Consider the following 20,621-nt stretch of genomic DNA (forward strand, 5'->3'; position numbering starts at 1 on the left):
CCCTTTTAGCCACCAAACAGATCTTAGGAAGTCTGAAAACTTCATGAGATGAGATGTGGCTCATTTTCATCAATGCAACCCATGACTTCTACCACCAAACATTGTTTACAACTTCCCCTGACATTTTCTGAAATAATTTAACAACTCTTGAGTTGGTTGAAAAACAACATTTGCTCAGATTTGAAAAATCACTATCCCAATGCTAATAATTAGTTTATCTAACTTAAAAAAAATTGATTCACCAGACCTTGAAGATTATTTATTATTCTACCACCTCACTCTAAAGATGAAGAAACTGAGGCACAGAAAGGTAGAGACTTATCATTCCTACATATGTTTGTGTGTTGAGTTGTTCACAATGATATAGGGAGTATTAGAGATTGGGACCCAAGTTTCTTGGTTCCCAAAACAGGTCTCTTTTAACTCAAATTTTTCAAATGCTATTAGGAAAAATATATAACAATAGTTCATATTTTATAAACTATATATTTTATAATTTTTGGTCTAGACTTATGATTTCATTAGTGTAGGGAGGAGCTCCAAGTGAGAACATTCCCTCCAATAATCTAGATCAGCAACAGTTTTGCTCTTAGGATGTTGCTTAGGGACACAGCTTTAATATATATTTGCAAAATACTCACAGACTTGGAAACAGAAGTGACTTTAATGCCAGCTCGTCCAGTCCTCTCATTTTATAAATAAAGAAAAAGGGACCAAGAGAGGCAAAGTAACCCAACCCACCAGTGTCACTCAAGAAAGTAAAATGGCAGAGCTGGGATTTCATAAGATTTTCACAGAATCATAGGTGGACCTTAAGAGCACTTCCTACTGCATCATAATGCTGTAAGAGCCTCACAATAACCCTAGGAGGCAAGGAGTATAAATATTTCCGAGTCTCTTTTACAAATGAACTTAGGAAGTGACTTTCCCAAGGTCATACATTTGTAAAACTGTACAGCTGAGATAGGAAAGCTGGGTTAACTCCAAGCCCATCATTTGTATTGTCACTGTGATTTTTTTGGGGGGGAAGGGGAGAGAATAAAGGGGGAAAGTGCAGGTTATACCATATAATAATATCTATAATATAGCTAATTAAATATTCTCACTCAAATTTATGCTAGAAGATTGCAGGGACATCAAAGCAAAGTACAATATAAATAAATCCAGAAATTAGTAAGAAATAATTTTGGTTCTTATGCATGGGTTCAAACAATGCCTCAGAATTCCACTCCAAAATTATACACAAATAAATCCTGTAAACTAGAGATCCTCCAGGGGGGGAAAAAAACCTCATGATGAAGTTAAACCTCACTAATTCAGCCTGATAATAGGGGGAGGCCAGAGTGGATTAGTACAATATCTTATTTACAGACTATTTTAAAGAATTTAAAGAATTGAAGTCTCATTATTTTCAAAGCCTGGATAAGAACCCCAACTGCTAACAAAGTATTTCCAAGCAGAAAGCTCATCAACCTTAATGAATAGATAGAATACATTTATAATTAGCAACATCATTTGCATATCAACAATTAATGTTCTAAAGTACTTAAAACAAAATCACAGAATGTGCCCCCAAAGCCTTATTTAGATTGTTAATTTCTTAGCCAACTCTTTTATCTGGGACAATGCAGAGATAAACAGATAAACCGGGATACAAATGTGGAATACTTACTTGAAACTGACACTTTATGATTATTAATAGTAAAAAAAATTTTTTTTGAACTTAGACACAGTTTATGATATCAGCTCCTGATTCCATTACTTAGTTAATAGGGGCATTGACTCGGTCTCTGGGACTCAAATTTCTTCTTCTGTAATATAAAAGGCTACTTCCTTCTTTAATGACCTCTGAGGTCTTTTCCAGTTTGAATTCTATGCTCTAATAGAGTGGTTCTCAAAGTATGGTCTAGAGAATCCTGGGGATCTCTGAAACCCTTTTAAAGGATCTACAAATTCAAAAATAGTTTTTATTTCCAATATGGTAAATGTTTATAAATATAATCCTGAAAAACAAAAACGCTTTGGAGAGATCCTCAATCATTTTTAATAGGATAAAGATACTGAAAACAAAAGTTTGAGAACCACTGCTCTAATATATCTCCATGAGATGCAAATGCTAACAAACCCTGCATTCTAGTAATAGATCTCTATCAGGTTCTCTGAAGACTGGGCATCCTAGGTTTCCCAGCCTGAGAAAAGAATGTATCCTGCTCTACTTCTCATTTTATAGTTCCATTCTCCGGCATGGTTCCAATAATTCAACTCTTGTAATCACAGATTAAAATGCACATCCCCCCATTAAAGCAAATTAGCAAAAAATCATTACTTAAATGCTCTTTTCTCGAGACTGTTTACAAACAGTTATGTGTTCAGGCAAACCCACTTCCTTTATAAAGTCAGAGAGGGATGGTTATGAACGGCTGCATCCACAGGCGGCCTTTATTTATCTATAAACAAATTTGATGAACTCGTTCCCCACCTTCAATATTTAGAGGTGATCTGCTGGATTTTCTGTAAAAATCCCTCAAAGGTTTTCCCCGTCAGATACACTAGTTGTTTTGTGCAAAAATCTCTAATTAGGCTGGCTGTCAGCCTGGGCTCTTCCGAGATTACCCTGCAGATGGAGAATGAAGGGAACCAGGCAGCGCATGCAAAGACACAATATGTTAAAACAAGCATTTTGCTTGTACTTTAAGCTCTAATTGAAATTTAAATTCTGCAGTAAAAAAAGACACAGTAAATCATCAAATCTATGGATCAGCCTCACAAAACCAGAGGGCATTCCATTTCAACTGACTGCAAGAACAAATTTGATCTTAATTACTAGGAAGCTCTTACAAGTTACGAAGGAAGTCACAGCTTAAAGAGGATCAGCCTCCTAACTTCTTGATAAATTAGTTTCTCCAGACTAACCTTTTGGATGCCAAAGAAATATATCACACGCATGGCAGTGAGGAAAATGTCAGTGATCAAAGAGGGGTGAAGTAAATGGCTAAGTAATCACTAAAATGACATGTATGCATGCTTAACAATATGCTAAATATGGGAAATAAAGATTAAAATTTAAATATAAAATTCGAACAACCACTGCCACACACTGGCAGCATTTTTAAAATGTGCTTTCCTTGGACCTTAATACAAAATTTTGAGGTTTTCTAGCCTTTCCCCAATCCGGGTTTCTTTCTTTTGAGGTCCTTCTATAGAAATGAGGAAACCAGATCTGATTCTTTTCTCCTACCCATTTTACTCAAAGATGCCACAGTTCCTTATTAGGAAGATGAGGATTGTCAATTTCATGGTGATAGGATAGAGTGCAACCATCAAAAGGGATGGTGACAACCTAGATCGAATCAGACAGAAAGAGAAGGACCAGCTGAAAAGCTCCCGTTTACAATTGACTACTTTCTACACAGCTATCAGAAATGATCCTGATGGCTTAATGAGGTCTGAGAAAGCATCTATTTAAATGTACCCAAGTGTAACAAGAGTCTGGAAGAAGTTCCCTTTTTGCCCCTTTTCTTGGTCAGGAACCTACCTGCAAGATCACCTAACCCCCTGGGGAGAGAAAACCCCAAGGAAATGGGAGTGACTTTTCTTTTTAATAGCAACATGCTTTCTTACCTGTGCTTTATTGAATCTTTATTTTGGTGGTGTGTGTTTTCATCAGATTTTTGCTATGATAGATTTGCCAGTGGGGAAGAAAATCAGCAGGAGAAAAGAATGCTTTCCTTTTTCACAAGGGAAAAGTCTGCATTTTGGGTTTGGTCCTGCTTTTGTTCAATATATAGTTCCATATTGCTGTTGTTTTAAAGTCTCCTTTTAATGCTGGAAATTTGGACCTGCTGCTGATTTTGTGTGTTCTGAAAAGTGTAGATGGGGAAGGAAGGGAGAAGGCAAGGAAGAGAAGGAAAGTGGAAGGAGAGGAGGGAAAGAAAAAGAAAGAAAAGGGAAATGGAGGGAAAGAAGGAAGAGGAAAGTATTTATTTAAATGCCTACTGTGTGCCAGGCACTGTGATAAGCAATTTACAAATACTTTCTCATTTGATTATTTGTTCCAACATCCAAAAATAAGAATCAAAAAGAAAAACAATTGTACATGTGCATATATTTATATATGTGTGTGCATAAGTTCATGAATCCCAGTTTAAGAACTGCTAATTTAGTCCAATACACATCTAAACTTAAATCCATTCCAAAACATTCCCTCTCTCAAATACATTCACTGATGAGGAACCTACTACCAAGGTGGAATGGAGGAAATCACACTATTTTCCAGATTGTAAATGTTTAGTGCTTTTCCATGACCTCTAGAATAAAACAAAGGTTCCTCAGCCCATAATTTAAGCTTCTTATCATCTTGTTCCAATTGATTTTTCTAGACTTATTTTATTCTACTTCCCTTCACGGATGCTACATTTTGACCAAAGTGAACTACTTGTGGTTCTCTTGAATGCAATGTTCCATCTCTTAACCTCCACACATTTTGTATAGGCCATTCCTAATACATGGAATGCATTCCTTCCTCATCACCTCCATGAAAAACCTTTGCTTCATGTGTCTTAGTGCAAGGAGCTACCTGACTGATAAAATTCTTCTCGACCCTCCCTACCTTAGTACATCCTTTTAACAGCCTTCATTTCTTTTATTTATGTACTTACTTGTACTGATGCTATATAGCCTCTTTGTCCCCTGCCCCCCAACAAAAGAACATAAATTCTCATAGGCAAAGATGGTTGGCTATATCACTGTATTTGCTATGGATTATCTAACACAAGGTTTTGCACACAGTAAGTGCTTAATTAATGCCTATGATTTGCCTGCTACCATTTTTATAATGATTATTTTTAAAAGCAATGATAGGACCACTGGGTAGGGATGTCATCTGATGTATTACAAGGAAGCAGAAGAGATACTAAAAATAATAGAAGTCCAAAAGAAAGGTTGGATCTGGAGGGGAAAGCATTTAGAGGAAATCCACATGGGAAGCTGTATCATTTTGAAGGTTCTAGGTATCCATTGTCAAGCTATCTCAAAGGATAGATTCCATTAGAATGGAAAATTTTAATATTAGCAACTAAGAAAAAAATAGAAACAACTCAACATTTCTGCATAGCATTTTAAGATGTGCAAAGTAGTTTTTTTCACAAAAACCTATAGCTCAGAAAGATTTAGGGACGGTCACATGGATGGTAAATGATGACCTTAAGAGACTATGATGTCTCTAATCATGTGTCACAATCTTGAATAACTAAAGTTACACTAGAAAGATGTCTCCTCTAAGGAGTATTCAAGGTCGAATTTTATTCTACAATCAAAAGATCTTTGAAAATCAGATAGTAGTGGAACCAGTAGGATCCTGTTCTTTTTTCTGTGGCTGTAGAGATGTGATCTCCAATAGATAACGGCTTAGAAGCCAACTTTTTATGTTTCCATCAACATCTTTAATGCTTGCACATATTATTACAATATACGCTCTCTAAAAGAGGTAGATTGTGGGATCATTGAGCTAAAGCTGGAAGGGACTTGAGAGGTCAGAATCAAGGGAACCTGGCATTATAAACTGCCTCTTTTATCCCTGGGGAACTAAAAGTCCTTAGAGAACACAGACATTAGGAGGAAAAAACCTAATTTGTAGCATTGCATTCAGCATTATTTAAAGTTTTAACATATCTTTATGTGTATTATGAAGAAATTTTTCTTCATAATACTTCATAAGTGTTTTTTAAAAGCCATTTAATACACTCTTACACTTTTATAGCAGCACATCAATAGCTAGAGAAAACTGCAGATTCTAAGTCACTAGGTAGAAATTGAATAATTAATAAGTGACAGAAGAGAGCTTTGAAAGCCTAGAAGAGTTACACAGATGTGGAAAAATAACAGTTAATCATGCCTCAAAATTCAACAACTAGGCAAAAAAAAAAAAAAAAAAACCAACACCCCACAAAAAAAAAAAAAAAACAACTTTACAAAACACTGAAAAACTGCGGAGCCAGACAGATGCCTATATTTATATTTTTTCTTCTACTCTTTCTACAGAAGATAGCTCGTAAGTATTCTCACAAAGCATGTTGTCAACATGTACAAAGGCAGTGTCTTAACATAGACAAAATAAGCTATTTTCAAGGTTGGGAAGGTGCCGGCAGTCCAGGAGACTAGAGGACCACTAATGGGATGCAAAGCTTTAGCTTCTGGGTGACTGCTACCAGTCTGCCCCAGGCTCATTGTGATTGAAGAAGGCAGAGGGTCCCACCGGTGGAGTTCCTCAGTAACCAATGGGAAATGAGCAGGTGGACAGGTGCCTGTGACACACAAAATCTCCTTTCTATTTGGTAACAATTGCTACTTTACTGCCATTGGCATGCCAGAGGCCCAAGAGGGAATTAGGACTGAGGTCTTCTTGCTATTCCAAAGAATCCCAAAGCAGGGTTCAGGCACAGGAATGAATAAACTACCTCCAGGCAAGATTCTATCTGCTTGATGAATAAATAATGACTTTGGTAGCCACATATTTTGACCCAGAATTTTTAAACAGTGACCTTTTTATTCTAAAATGTACATAGGGGACAAGTCTATATTATATACAGTTTGTGTATGTAAATACATAGTACTAATCTCTTCCCTTCTTTGTCTCTAACATCAAGAACTTAAAAAAAACTCAATACAAAATCTTTACATAATTTTTAATATTTTTTTGCTTATCATAATTAGAATTAAGTGAAGAAGATTACTTTATGCCATTATAATTTCTATCTTTTTTCACTGCTAGCCAGAGCTGTTAAACTAGTCCATTAGCAAGCAAATTCCTCTAAACAGAAAATTGATATAGTTTAAAAATACTGGCCATATTCTATAGAGATCTTTCCCATATCTGCCCTCAGTGAGTTCCAAGTTACATGGCAGTGACTGGCAGATTAATTAGGATCAAAATAACTATATTCCTATTATCTAAAAAAACTTACAAAGGGATGACTGCACAATGAGAAAAACAGATTTGATACTCTCTGCCATATACTACCTATGTGATCTTGGATAGCTTACTTCTCCTTTGTTTTCTCATCTGTAAAATGAAATAACAAATGTAAAGTGTTTTTGCAAACCTTAAAACATCATATAAAAGCAAGCTCATGCTAGCTATTACTGGCTCTTATTTAAGCCTAAAAGCTTACAATGGCAATAAGACTTTTGGGGAAACCCATATTATTATTGTTATTGTTTTTATTATTTGTATGAGTATTAAAATAAAGGAATTATATACAATAGCCTTTAAAGGACCTGTTCCAGCTTTAGGATCCTAGAATGGTAATGACCTTTGACGTGGCACAGGTTATACCCGAGTTCCAACTCGGGTTGGCTCAGATACTTACTAGCTGTGTGAACTTGGACAAGCAACAAAATAAATCTCAATTTACCATCTATAAAGTGAAGATGAGAATAATGTTTACTTCACATCATTATTGTTAGGATCAAGCAAGTCAATATACATAAAGTGCTTTGCAGATCTTAAAATGAGATTATATACACACACACTGTTGTAAAGTAATTTGTGACACAAGTGGTTTGCCATTTTCTTGTCTAGTCCATTTTACAGATAAGGAAACTGAGGCAAACAGGGATTAAATGACTTGTACACGATCACACAGCTAAGTAAATGTCTGAGGCCAGATTTGAATTCAGAGCTTCCTAACTCCAGGTCCAGTGCTCTATTATACTACCTAGATGTTATATAAATGCTAGCTAGAATCATTATTAATTATTATTATTATTACTACTGTTATCCTGCAAATGGGAGAGAGAGCTTAGAACTGGAGGTAGATAAGCACTGTGAGATTTCCAAGAAACACAAGTCTTCAAACAAAAGGCCAGTGAGCTTGATGACGATTTCTGGCACAATTCCAGAATGCATTGTTAAAGTGGTAGTTTGTGAGAACTCGGGGAGGGAAGCAGAGATCATTATAAGTCAGCATGGGTTCATTAAGAGCAAGTCAATGCCAGACTAATCACATTTTCATAGTGGATGGGTTACAAGCCTGGCAGATCAAAGGACCGTTGTACATGCTCTATGATATACCTGGATATCGACAAAGTTTCTCATGCTTCCCCTGTGGAAGGGACAGGTAGGTTAGGTAGGTGGATTTGGAGCTGACTAAATGACCAAATGGGAAGAAGAGTGATTAAACGGATCAATGTCACCTGAGAGGGAAGCCTCTAGTGGAGTACTCCCCCCACCCCCAGATCTATTCTTGGTCCTTTGGCCTTAACATTTTTGTTAATGACTTAGAGAAAGATAGATATGGCATAGTTAGCTAAAGTTAGAAATGAAAGGTAGCTTGGAAGGGTAGCAAACCCACTGAGTGACAGAATTGGGATTCAGAATGATCTTAAAAGGCTACAACTGTGGACCAAATGTAATAAGATGAAATCTAATAGGGATAAATGTTTAAAAAAAAATCCTTGATCTTGGGTTCAAAAAAATCAACTTCATAGTATGGAAGAGATGTAGACAACAGTTCCTGTAAAAAGGACCACAGAAGGTTACTGAACTACAGATATGTGATGATGACAACCAAAAAAGCAAAGATAATTTTAGGGCACAACAAAAGTACAGTCATACAGGGCAAGAGTAGTAATTTTCCTTAAGTGTAGAATTGACCCATATGATGTCTCTACTCCATCAACTCTAGGGAACAAGAGATAAACTGTAGTTTTTTAAGCATTTCCCTACCCGTTTTTCCAAACTCATTGGATATGACTCTCCCTCTCACATTGTCAACCAGCCAAATGACTTCCCACTTCGTATTTATTTTTCATCTCTGTGCCTTTGCAAGAACCATCTCTCATGTATGAAATACATTCCTCCCTTAGGTTCACCTCAAAAAGGTTCTATCTTCTTTCAAGATTGTTGTTATCCAAGATATGTGATGATCAACTGTGATGGCTTTGGCTCTTTTCAAGAATGAGATGATTCAAGGCAATTCCAATAGACTTGTGAAGGAAAGAGAAAATCCAGAGAGAACTATGGAGACTAAATGTGAATCAAAGCATAGTATTTTCACTTTTTGTTGTTGCTGTTTGTTTTTTCTCTCATTTTTTTCCTTTTGATCCAATTTTTCTTGCACAGCATGATGACTATGTAAATGTTTAAAAGAAATGCACATGTTTAATCTATATTGACTGTCTGGGGGAGGGAGGAGGTAAGAAGAGAGGGAGAAAAATTTGGCACACAACGCTTTGCAAAGGTGAATGTTGAAAACTATCTTTGTATATATTTAGAAAAATAAAAACTACTGATTTTTTAAAAAAAGATTGTTGTTTTATATATATTATATGTATATATATGTTGTTTGCCTTTTTCGATGGTAGGGAGGTAGGGAGAGAAAAAGAGAATTTTTTACTTAAAATTTTATGAATTAATGTTAAAAATTGTTTTACTTGTAATTGAGAGAAAATAAAATACTAAAATAATTTTAAAAGATAAAATCATCAGGATATAAAAAAAGATTGTTGTTGTTCAGTTGTTTTTTAGTCATGTCTGACTCTTCATGACCCCCCCATTTGGGTTTTCTTGGCAAAGAGATGTATTTGCCATTTTCTTCTCTAGCTCACTTGAGGAAACTGAGGAAAACAAAGTGATTTGCCCAGGGTCAAAAAGTAGTGTCTGAGGCAGATTTGACCTTATGAAGATAAGTTTCCTGATTCTAAGCTCTATCCATCCTGCCACCTAGCTGCCCTTCCTTTAAGATAGGTTTCACATATATATTTAATGATATATTGCCTATCTGGGAAGAGGCTGGAAAGACATTGGGAGAGAGAAAGAAAGAGAGAGAGAGAGAAAATCTGAAACTCAAAATTCAAAAATAAGAAAAGAATGTTAAAAATAAATTTAAATCTAAAAAGATGCAGTTCAAGTATCTTCTTCTTAACATCTCTCCAAACTCAATCCTAGTACCATCTCTCCAAAACTATCTTGTTTTTAACTACTTTTCATATATTTTATTTTCTATTGTTTTATGTTTTATTTCTTATTTTAAATCTTCCTATTCACTTTATATTTATGTTGACTATACTTAGACACATACATTCTTTTCTTTCCCATTAGAACATTAAGTTCCTTGAGACTAGAGATTGCTTTAGTTTTTATATTCTGTCTTCAGTACTTATATTCCCAAACACAAAGCTTACACTTAGTACTTAAATCCTTTCTATGTGATCAATAGACATACTATGCTTTGGCCTAGATGGAGCATGTCTTGAGTATTCTGAGAGCCATTTTAGAAGAACATTGACAAGCTGAAAAATATTAAAAGGAAGGTGACTGAGGACACCAAGGAAACTCAAAGTCATGTCATCAGAAGGATAGTTTGAAGAAGAAAAGACTATTAAGGATGGTGACAGCTAATTTCATACATCTTCCAGACTGTCAAGTAGAAGGATTAAGTTCTTCTTGGCCCCAGGAGGTGGGATTAGGAGCAATGAATGGAAGGAATCAAAGAAGCAGATACTACCAAGGAAAACGGAGGGTTTGGAACCAGTTGTTTTTGTTATTCAGTCGGGTCTGACTCTGTGGTTCATTTGGAGTTTTCTTGACAAAGATACTGAAGTGGTCTGCTATTTACTTCTCCAGGTAATCTGACAGATGAGGAAACTGAGGCAAAGGGTTATAAGTGATTTGATCACAGCTAGACAATGGGTGAGGTCACATCTAAACTCAGGTTTTTCTGGTCTGGTGCTCTAACCACTGTACCACCTAAAATAGCAGGTGAGTCACTTAACACCTGAATGATCACAGACAAGTCACTTACCTTTTCTGTGAAGCAAGTTCCTTGTTTGTAAAAGGAAAGCAGGGGGCTGTATTCAATGGACTCTAAGGTTTTTTTCTTCATACTCCTTCTCTGTGGTCTTATAAACTTTCTTGAATGGTTCTATTACCTACTAAATAAGGTCCAAGCTCTAACCTGGCATTCAAGGCCTTCCAGTCTGATAGCTCCTTACTCATCTCATATTCTTTACTTGTTCAATCCTAGAGAAGCCAAGGGGCAAAAGTCACACCTTGATAGGGTGCAGTTTACCATTATGGAATAGCACAAGATACATGCATACTACACATAATAGCGATTTACTTTCTCCACATTCCTCTGTTATTTTACCCCTAGGGATGAGCTGGCATCAGCTGATTTTTAAAGCTCCCCATCTGAGAAGAATTCTGACTAAGAGGTTACTTTCTCCCTTTGCTCAGCATTTCCAGTGGTACCGAAGTAGAGCAAAGAGTCACAGTGAACTTTCTTCCATCATTTCTGAATGTCTATGTCATTCTGGTTCTCTGCAGACAAACTCAGTGTCCTTGGGTCTGTCTGTACTGCCCTTCGAGCATCAGTCCGTCAGTCAATGAAATCTGCCAAGGGCCCACTTGTGTACAGCAGAGCCCCAGGTGCAGAGATCCTCCTGTTTCTCCATCTATTGGACCCCTGTGGAACTTGAGGGGTAGGTAGGTCAAGAGAGCCAAGTATTTTAATAGGCTGCTGATGACTAAAAAGAGAGAGATTTCTGACTGGCTTTGCTATTTAATAACAAACAGATCTGAGGAAAAACACATTTGTCACAGAGATCAGGTAATGTTCCATACCGTAAGGATATTTTGTGTCCAGTTTACTATCAGCTGTTCTCCTCCAGGGAAGCAAGTCATCACTACACCCATTGGGCATCCCATTGTAGCCGATTCCAACAATTTTGTTTTCTGCGTTGATGATGCAAGCCCCAACCTAAGTAGGAAAAAAAAGTCCAAATGGTTTCAATTTGAGAACTAGACTTAGAATTAGGGGTTCAAATCTTACGTCTGATATTTATTCAGTCACCTGTGTGACCTTACGCTCTTCAAGTCTCAGTTTCTTCATCAACAAAATGGGGATATCTATTGTAATTACCTCAAAGATTAGTTATGAGTTTCAAATATCATATATATGTGTGTATATATATATAATTGTTTGCAAATGTTCAAGTGCTATATTAATATTTTTATGATGATTATTATTACTACCTCATAAAAGTGCTGTGAGAAACAAACAGTTGCCAGCCCAATAAGAGCTCTTAAAAATATTAGCCCTGGATTAACAACAGTAACTAATAAAAAAATTTTTTTTGGTTGCTGAAGCAATTGGGGTTAACTAACTTGCCCAGGGTTACACAGCCAGAAACTAATAAAAATTTTTAAACAATAACAATAGTTAACATTTATATAGGCCTTATTATGTGCCAGGTACAGCATTAAGTACTTTACAGTGATCTTATTTGATCTTCCCAACAACTTAAGAAGTAGATACAGTTATTATCCCCATTTTACAAATGAGGAAACTAAAGCAAAGGTTTAAGTGATTTGCCTATGTTACATAGCTAGTTAAATGTCTGGAGTTGGATTTGATCTCAGGTCTTCCTGACTCTAGATGTAGCATTCTATCTACTGCAAAAAGGATTCAGAGATGAGTAAGTCATGGTTTCTACTGTTAAGTAAGCAGTTTACAATTCAGTGAGAGGATAATAGAAAGATATAGCTAATAAAGATACAGAAAGTCATAACAGTCTATAGATCAGGCCTCTGAGTCAAGAACTGGTAGTCCTGCCTTGGGCATATGCTAGTACATGAGAAATAGAAAGTATTGTGATAATCCACAAGAGAGCACTTGATTTAGCATTATTATTACAAGCAGAAAAATTTAATGAAACCAGAAATACGATTAGGTCCAAAGCCACTGAAATGGAAGACGTTGCAGGGTACCTTATCTCATTAGAATGAAATTTTTCTATTCTCTTGTATTGGCATCTATATCCCCAGTCCCTAGCAAAGCACTTTACACACAGCAAGGGCTTAATAAATGTTTCTTGATTGATTGATCAATAGAATGATTAGCCATTTCTCAATCCTGCCCCAACAATCTATCACAATCTTTCAACAAATTCCTGCAGCAATGAGGCAGTTAACTAAACAGCCTAACAATGTACTCAAGCAGCAGACTGTAAGAGAAGAAATAAAACCAGAAACACGGAGATAGCAGATTTATCCTAAATCTTAAAATTAATGGTTAGTCTACTAAGTTTTCCCTTTTCGGCCATTAATGCATTTATGTGCATCTCTGAGTATGAGTGAATTACAGTCTGCGAAATGGTCTCACCTGGGAATTTGGATCTTTGCTCCTCTGAGCAGATAAAAAGGCCACAGCCATGAAGTATTCGGGCCATTCCAAATAATCATCCCGTTTTTTAGTTGTTTCACTGTGGCTCGAGCTGTAGAGACAACAAAAGCAATGTGATGATGATGAAGAAGAGGAAAGGAGTCAGAGGAGGAGAAAAAGAAATTTAAAAGCCCAACATTTGAGAAAAGCTAGCTGAAGAATATATATTTCTATGGGAAATGAAATGATTATTATACTGCTGGCAATAAAATTAAGAGCTTCCCTCATAGCACAGTGCCTGGTACCACAGTAAGGGTTTAATAAATGCTTGTTGACTGACAGTAGCTGAAGTTAATGAAAGGAGACCGAGTACATCAGTTCATGGAAGGTCATCGAGGAAAAAAGTCGACATCTCACTAGAACACCCTGAAATCTGCTGGGCTCAAGTACCAGGCTTGGCAGAGAAGTCATGTGGAAACCACACAGTTGAGGTCTGGGGTGGGGGAGGGAAGGGAGGAGAGGAACTTGATAAAAGTTTTGTTTGAGGATCCACTTTTGAAAAATATAACCAAATGAATGGTAGGAAGTTCTGGACTGAAAGTTCAATTCCACTAAGTTTTATTAAACTTAGTGAGTTGAGGTAAGTCACTTAAAATTGAATCTGTTTCCTCTGTTGTAAAGTGGATATATAATATTGCTACAACTACTTCATAGTACTATTTTGAAGTTGAAATGAGTTAAATCGAGGTAAAGCTCTTTGCAAACATTTAAGTGCTATATAAATCTGTCACTATCACTATTATTATTGTTTCATGAATCTGTGGTGAAAAAGGAAATTTGCCAGTATTCAGCCAAGCAAGGACACTTAAAATGGTAGCTTAGAAAAACTAACTCCTCCTGAAAAGAGGTCAAGGCACATTTTCCAACATAATGGAACCCGGCAACTGTTTCCTTTCTGTCTCTGTAGCTATAACACTTAGCATAGTGGCACACAGCAGGCATTTAATATATGCTTGTTTTTTGGACTGATTTTCCATATACTAAAAGAGAAGTGCTTTCCATTAAGTCTCTCTCCCCAGAGAATCTCATCTACTGAGTGGAATTAGGACGGAAAAGGTAATAGGAAAATTTCTATGAATTCAGATCAGATTCCTAAAAGGTTACTTTTTCCTTTTTATGCTTTTACAAGAGACATACCAATATTATATATAGTTTTTCTATCCCAAGGCTTCTCTTGATATAATGAATCGTCTGCTCTGGACTTAAAATATAAGTATTTGTGTTGAAATCTTAGTCTTTTACTAGTTTTGTTAGCCTGGACCTATCACTGAGGCTCTATTTCCTCAATTGTATAGTGGGAATGACAGCAGCTACCTTCTCAAATGAGAAAAAAACACTTTACAAATGTTAACTCTGCTCTTAAAAAAAAATGCAATCGATTATTATGAAGGTGTTTTGCAAACCAGATTAGCGATCGTGATTATTGTTGATATTATTAATAGGGTAGTTTGAGGCGGAGGAACTTTAAAGTTAGGTTTCCATTAATTAATTCAAGGGTTCATACTTATTAGTAGAGTATTTCAGTGGGTTTGGGGACAGGTAGGCTAAACACGTTGCAGTTTGAAAATTGCAAAGCCCGCAGCGCCTTCCCCCCCGCCGGGAGTCGGAAAGCGAACTTGACAATGACAATGACCCCCCACGTGGGAACCCCCCACGTGGGGCCCCCCCGCAGGGCACCTGGCAGCCGAGCGCCAAGCAGGGACCGGGACTGCGGGCTTGTCACTTTCCCACCTCCACCCCCGCGCAGGATGCGCCACCGGGGTGGGGGGGGGGGGAAGAGGAGCAGGGCAGGAGGAGGAGGGAGAAGGAGGAAGAGACGGACTAGGAATTAGAGAAAGGAGGGGGGAGGGGAGGGAGGAGGAAGAAAAGGAATGAGGAGAGCCAGAAGAGGGGGGAGGAAGAGGAAGAGGAGGAGGAGGAGGAGGAGGAAGGAGGAATGAGAAGGAAGGAGGGGGAGGTAAGGAAAGGAGGAAGAGGAGAAAGAGGAAGAGGAGGAGGAGAAAGAGTAAGAGGAGGAGGAGGAGAAGGAGGGAGGGGGAGGTAAGAAGAGGAGGAAGAGGAGAAAGAGTAAGAGGAGGAGGAGAAAGAATAAGAGGAGGAGGAAGGAGGGGGAGGTAAGGAGAGGAGGAAGAGGAGAAAGAGTAAGAGGAGGAGAAGGAGGGGAGCAGAGCGTACCCTGCAAGCTGGTCCCGGCTCATCTCGCCGCAGCTGCAGCCGCCTTCCCGCCTCCACGCGCTGCCAACAAAAGCGGGAAGAGGAGGAGCCGGAGGCGGGACCGGTGCTCGCTGAAGCTCTCCGGGCCACAGAGGAGGCAGCCTCGCCACCTGCTGCGGCCCCTGACCCGCCTCCTAGAGCGAGCCCTGCTCCTCCTTGCCCCACCTCCTCCTTGCCCCACCTCCTCCTTCCCCCACCTCCTCCTTCCCGCCCTCTCTCCGCCTCCGTCTCCCGATGCCCAAGCGCCACCTCGGAGAACGAAACTGCACAAAAGTCTCGCTAACGCGCGCGTTCCGCTGGTCTCTAACCTCGGGCGAAATGCCATCCTTGCATATGGCGTCTTCACCTCTTGTGCATTTGCGCGGGCTCCGGCTTTGCCCGGGCTTCTGCGCCGCGGGGCTGGGCACGCGCGCATTCCGGCTTCCCTCCCCGCCACCTCCCAGGACTCTGGTCTCCAGCTCTGCGCCTCCTCATTCCCAGCTGCGTTCTTTTTCTGAGCGGGGAGAGTTTTAAGTGAGATTGCAGATTTCTAGAGTGTTGATCTTTTTTTTTTTTTTATTTTTAAAATGTACTTTCAGGGCACATTGCTTTTTGAATCATTTTGGGAGAGGAGGGTGACGGGGTATTGCTGCTTATAAACAATGAGCAGGGATCAGAGACCCCCCTTACACCACCTCCCTCTATCCTGGAAGCCCAGCCACCACAGAACGGCACACCGGCGCCTGACAGCCCGTTGTCCGCAGAACCACAGGGCCACTGTCCCATCATTCCCACCTCAAGCAGCCCGGACCCAGAGTCATGACTCCAGGCTGACAAGGGGCGCAGAGCTGGCCCTGCCCAGTGGGGTCCGGACTGAAGGGAGACAAGGGACTTGCAGGCAGCAATGTCAGAGTCAGGTCTCAGGCGCTTTCAGATTAACCAAAGGCTTGATTTCATGGCCTGGAGTCTGGAAGAAATCTCTCTCACAAGCAGATTAAAAATGCAAGGACTAAATATGAGCAAAAGAAAAAGAATAAACAAAAGTGGGATTAATGTGGAGGTGACTAGGGATAGTGACCAGAAACCCTACCCAGAGGAAGACTGGGGAGAGGGGGAAATGAATGTCTCTCATCTTCTTAGAATACCAAAGAATGTTTTCCCCAAATTCCTGCTTATGTTTCCTCAAAGAAGTAGGAGCAATGGGCAAAACATCGTGGCCTTAAGTGAGTATGATCTCCTTTAGCAAAAACTAGAGCCTTTTTAACAGTTCTTTCAGAATTTACTTGTCTGGGAGCTATATAAGGGAATGCAGAAGTCAGGAGATGGGAGATTAAAGGTGCCGTGGAAAGGAGCAAATAGGGGCTGTTTTCCTTGGACTGAAGTGAATCCCCCTTCCTTTATGAAACATAACAGAAACCTCCTAGGTCCATGGATGGCTTCCAGTTATTGCTCCCCTGCATGCTTAATGGGGGAGTGTTTGGCTGTCAAAAATTCCTTTTCTTTCCTCATAACCCCATGCAAAATATGAAAAATATGTTTGAAGTCAGTATAGATATTCATTCTCTTTTCTTTCCCCAATTCTAAAGCTCTGATATAGGCACATATGCTCCAAACCTGATGGGGAACCAGAATCTCCAACAATTGACCCAGAATGAGCTTAGGGGCTTCCTCAATTAGAAGGGGTATGACAGCTAGCTCTAAGGCAGGAGGGTCACCCCAAAGGCACCAAATTTCTTGATAGGCAAGGGGTCTAGGATAGGTTCCAGAGATTGAGTGGAGACTCCTAGGCCTGGCCCTGCCTTCCATCAATGTACGGTGTAAAAGGTAGGGCTAAGGCAGGGAAGAGATCAGTTTAGCTTTCAAAGTCTTAAAAACTTTGGCCTGATCAGGTTATGATAAGATTATCTGCTTCTTCTCTCAGTGAGTAAAAGGGAGGTGGGAGGTGGGAGGTGGCTCAAATACTTAGGCAAAAGTGGGCCTTTAGACAAAAGCAGGGACATGATTATAATATAATGTAATCAATCAAAACCGATTCTTCAGAGCCTCAATCTAAGAACACATATATGACCAGATAAAGCATCCTTAGTTCTGATAACCAATCACACAGTAACAATTCTATCTCATAGCCAAACTCAGGAATAATCAGGTGGGAAGCAAAAAAAAAAACCAGAACTGGGAAACTGAGTCAGACAGATTCCACCGTAAGCACAGGCTAAGGTTGTCCTCCTAGCTCTTACCCAGATAAGACATCCACCCGTAAGACATCCTTCTGAGTAACTTATGGCATTTCTCTGGAATGGTGGATTTGCCATCAGACAATCGTATCCAAATTCGAAATTCAAAATACTATTAATTACAGTGCCAAAAGATTTCATCTCAATAGCAAGTTTTACCAATCAGAGGTATATATTACAAACCATTGTGCATAACCTATGAAATGCTCCTGCAAGACAGTAAAAATTAGTGTAGGGATATCAGTTTGAAATTCTGCTCTGGATCCTTCAAGCATATTTATTATCATATTCACTAAACAATGAGAACATTATGCACTTAAATAAAATATTAGATAATTTGCTGAATGGGTTTTGAAATAACCACTTTCAGAGAATTTGCAGTTAATCAGAAACCTAACAAATTTCTCTTAGAAATTCCTTGCATTGCTAAATGGTAGAACCTTTGACATAGCATCACAAATGACTTTGGCTTGAAACAACCATAGACTTGAAAAATAAAAACAAACATTCAGCTATTAACACCACGTAAATGTAAGCTACCCCTTTAAACAATAAAAGCAATTAATGTTAAAGTAATTTCATTTTAGGGAGGGGGAGTTGCAGAAGTTGAAGGGTCTAGCTCCAGTGAATGGATTTCTTCTCTCACTTCTAGGAAGCAGCCACATCCAGTGGAGAAAGGATGGGCTAAATCTTCTTCCCAAGTCAACAGATCTTTCCCTTTCCCCTTCCTCCACTAACTTTACCATGTTTCCTGACCCCCTTCTCTTTATAGCTAACTCATTTAGGATGTCAAGTCCCCTCCCCAGGACCTAGCCTGCCAGCCAAGAACATGCCCTAACCTCATGGGGTGGACTTTTTGAGAAATCTTCACTTGGTCCCCTTTCATTCCCTGGAGTAAAAGAAAGCCAGAATGAATGCTGAATTCAAGGCCTTCTACAGAGTGAGGGAGTGGGGGATAACTACTAGAAATGGACTATTATCCTGTGAAGTTTTGATTTTCATCACTCATTCCCCAAATCTCAAAAGAATTAGTCCTCCAATAATTGATCCCCTAAATCTGGTGTATTGGATTTATCTATTGAAGGGCTCATGTCCTCTATTACCCCAATAAGCCCAGAAAGACAATGTCTTACCAAGGTTTATTATTCCTTCAGTGCCTAGTGCCATGCTTTGCACAGAGTAACACTTAATAAATGTCTGCCAAGTTGAATTAAATTGAACATTGGCATAGGCACAATAAAATGACAAAAGAATTCCTTTCCCTCCTGTGCCGGGTGAGTGCACTGTCAGCAATCAATAAGTAATAAATACTGTAATAATCATGAGCCCTGATCTGTGCATCACACGTGTGAGCTACTAATCCAAACAAAAGCTTGTTAACTATATTAATTTAGTTCAACAGAAGAAGAATGATGGGGATGAGCAGTTGGCTGCTATCTCATTTCTCACAACAGCAGACACATCATTCTTTCTCTCCATGGTCCAGCCTATGGATTCAGTAATTAAATTATATACTGCTCTTGATAGATGCTGGGAAAGCAAAAGAAAAAGGACTTCTTTAAATATAGATTTTATTTTTTATTCCCTTGATAAAAACTCAGGCTCAAATGAACAGCATAAGTATATTTGACTATTTCCCATGTCAACTATGAGCTCTCTTAGACAAATGTCTACTTTTATATGTCATTGCAACCACAATTTTTTGTGAAAGATGTTGAATTCTTAGCCTGCTCACTCATTTCCCAAACTTCCATTGTGGTCTTATTAAAAGTCTGGGGTCTTCTTAGATTCATTCCTTTTCTCCCAACCACACCAAATACCCTGATAATATCACCAATTCCCAGAATTATAACTAGGAACTCAAGACACCTGGGGTAGTTTCAGTTGAGTGGGGGGTAGGGTTCATCCAAGGCAGAAATCCTTAACCATTTTTTTGTATGGCAAACTTAGCCATCTAGTAAAGCTTACATAAAAACTCCTTTTCAAAATAATGTCTTCAAATGCATAAAATACATAGGATTACAAGAAAATACTAATGATAAGAAATTCAATTATTAAAAAAATTTAATTCATGAACTCCGGCTTGTAAACATTGATCTAAGAAATGATCACTCTGTTTGATGCAAAGGTAGGCTAGTGACATGTCACAAAAGTTGGAAAGGTTAAAAAGAAAGGAAGAAGAGAAAAAAGGTGGAAGTAAAGTAGAAAAAAGAAAAGAAGTTGAGAAGGTTAAGGAGGTCAGATTGTTTAGAAAGGACAGGTTTGAGAATAAAGATGAAGGCTTTGAGCTAAGCGTTCATCCTGTTTAGGAGAATGTAAAAAGACCTGAAGTCACTAGAGAAGGTCTGAATGGGATGGGGTTCATTTAATTGAACCTCAGTGATGGTGAAAGGAGCATCTAAAAGTCTGGGAACCAAGGAGAACGACAGCTTATTTCTCTTCCTAGCCCTGGGTGTCAGGAAAAGCAGCCAAACTTGGAGAAAGTATCAATTGATTAGAGATTAGAGCTGGAAGAGATTTCAATGGCCATCCCAGATCAAATTTTCACCTCATAGATGAGGGAACTGAGTATATTGAAGTTAAATGACTTTTCTCAGTCATAGCTTTCTGAGATGGAATTTGAACCCACCCTTTCGCACTCCATAAGACAGCATGCTATCTAGCAGCATATGATATCTTTAGAAAAATATGTTTAACTGATATCCAAGATATGGAAAGAATAAGAAAAGATATTTTAGATGATAGTTTTAGAACTGGAAGGGACTTTACTTTAAAACTGAGGAACTCAAGGTTCAGAAAGCTGAAGTTATGTATTCAAGGTCACATTATAGGTGACAGTACTAGGATTCAAATTCAAGTCCCCTAATAAAAATCCACGTCACCACAAAATATAGAGGAAGAGAACATAGTGGAAAGGGAGGCAAGAAGGACTAAGGCTAAGTTTAGTGCTGAGGGGTTACCAGGAACAGGA

The 20,621-nt window shown here is 38.6% G+C and overlaps 1 protein-coding gene across 1 annotated transcript in view; it reads right to left on the reverse strand.

Annotated features, from left to right (window-relative positions):
• The window catches only part of DCTD (dCMP deaminase), a 42,729-nt gene extending 27,168 nt beyond the window's left edge, over positions 1-15,561 (reverse strand). Inside the window, exons 1-3 of the mRNA XM_031941425.1 lie at positions 15,399-15,561; positions 13,164-13,275; positions 11,624-11,759 (exon numbers count right to left, since the gene is read on the reverse strand). Coding sequence (XP_031797285.1) covers positions 11,624-11,759; positions 13,164-13,275; positions 15,399-15,421 — 271 coding nt within the window. The 5' untranslated portion in view covers positions 15,422-15,561. The remainder of the gene's footprint in view (positions 1-11,623; positions 11,760-13,163; positions 13,276-15,398) is intronic.
• Positions 15,562-20,621: the final 5,060 nt, after the last annotated feature.

The sequence above is a fragment of the Sarcophilus harrisii genome, chromosome 6, assembly GCF_902635505.1.
Source record: "Sarcophilus harrisii chromosome 6, mSarHar1.11, whole genome shotgun sequence".
In the NCBI taxonomy this organism is placed as follows: domain Eukaryota; kingdom Metazoa; phylum Chordata; class Mammalia; order Dasyuromorphia; family Dasyuridae; genus Sarcophilus; species Sarcophilus harrisii.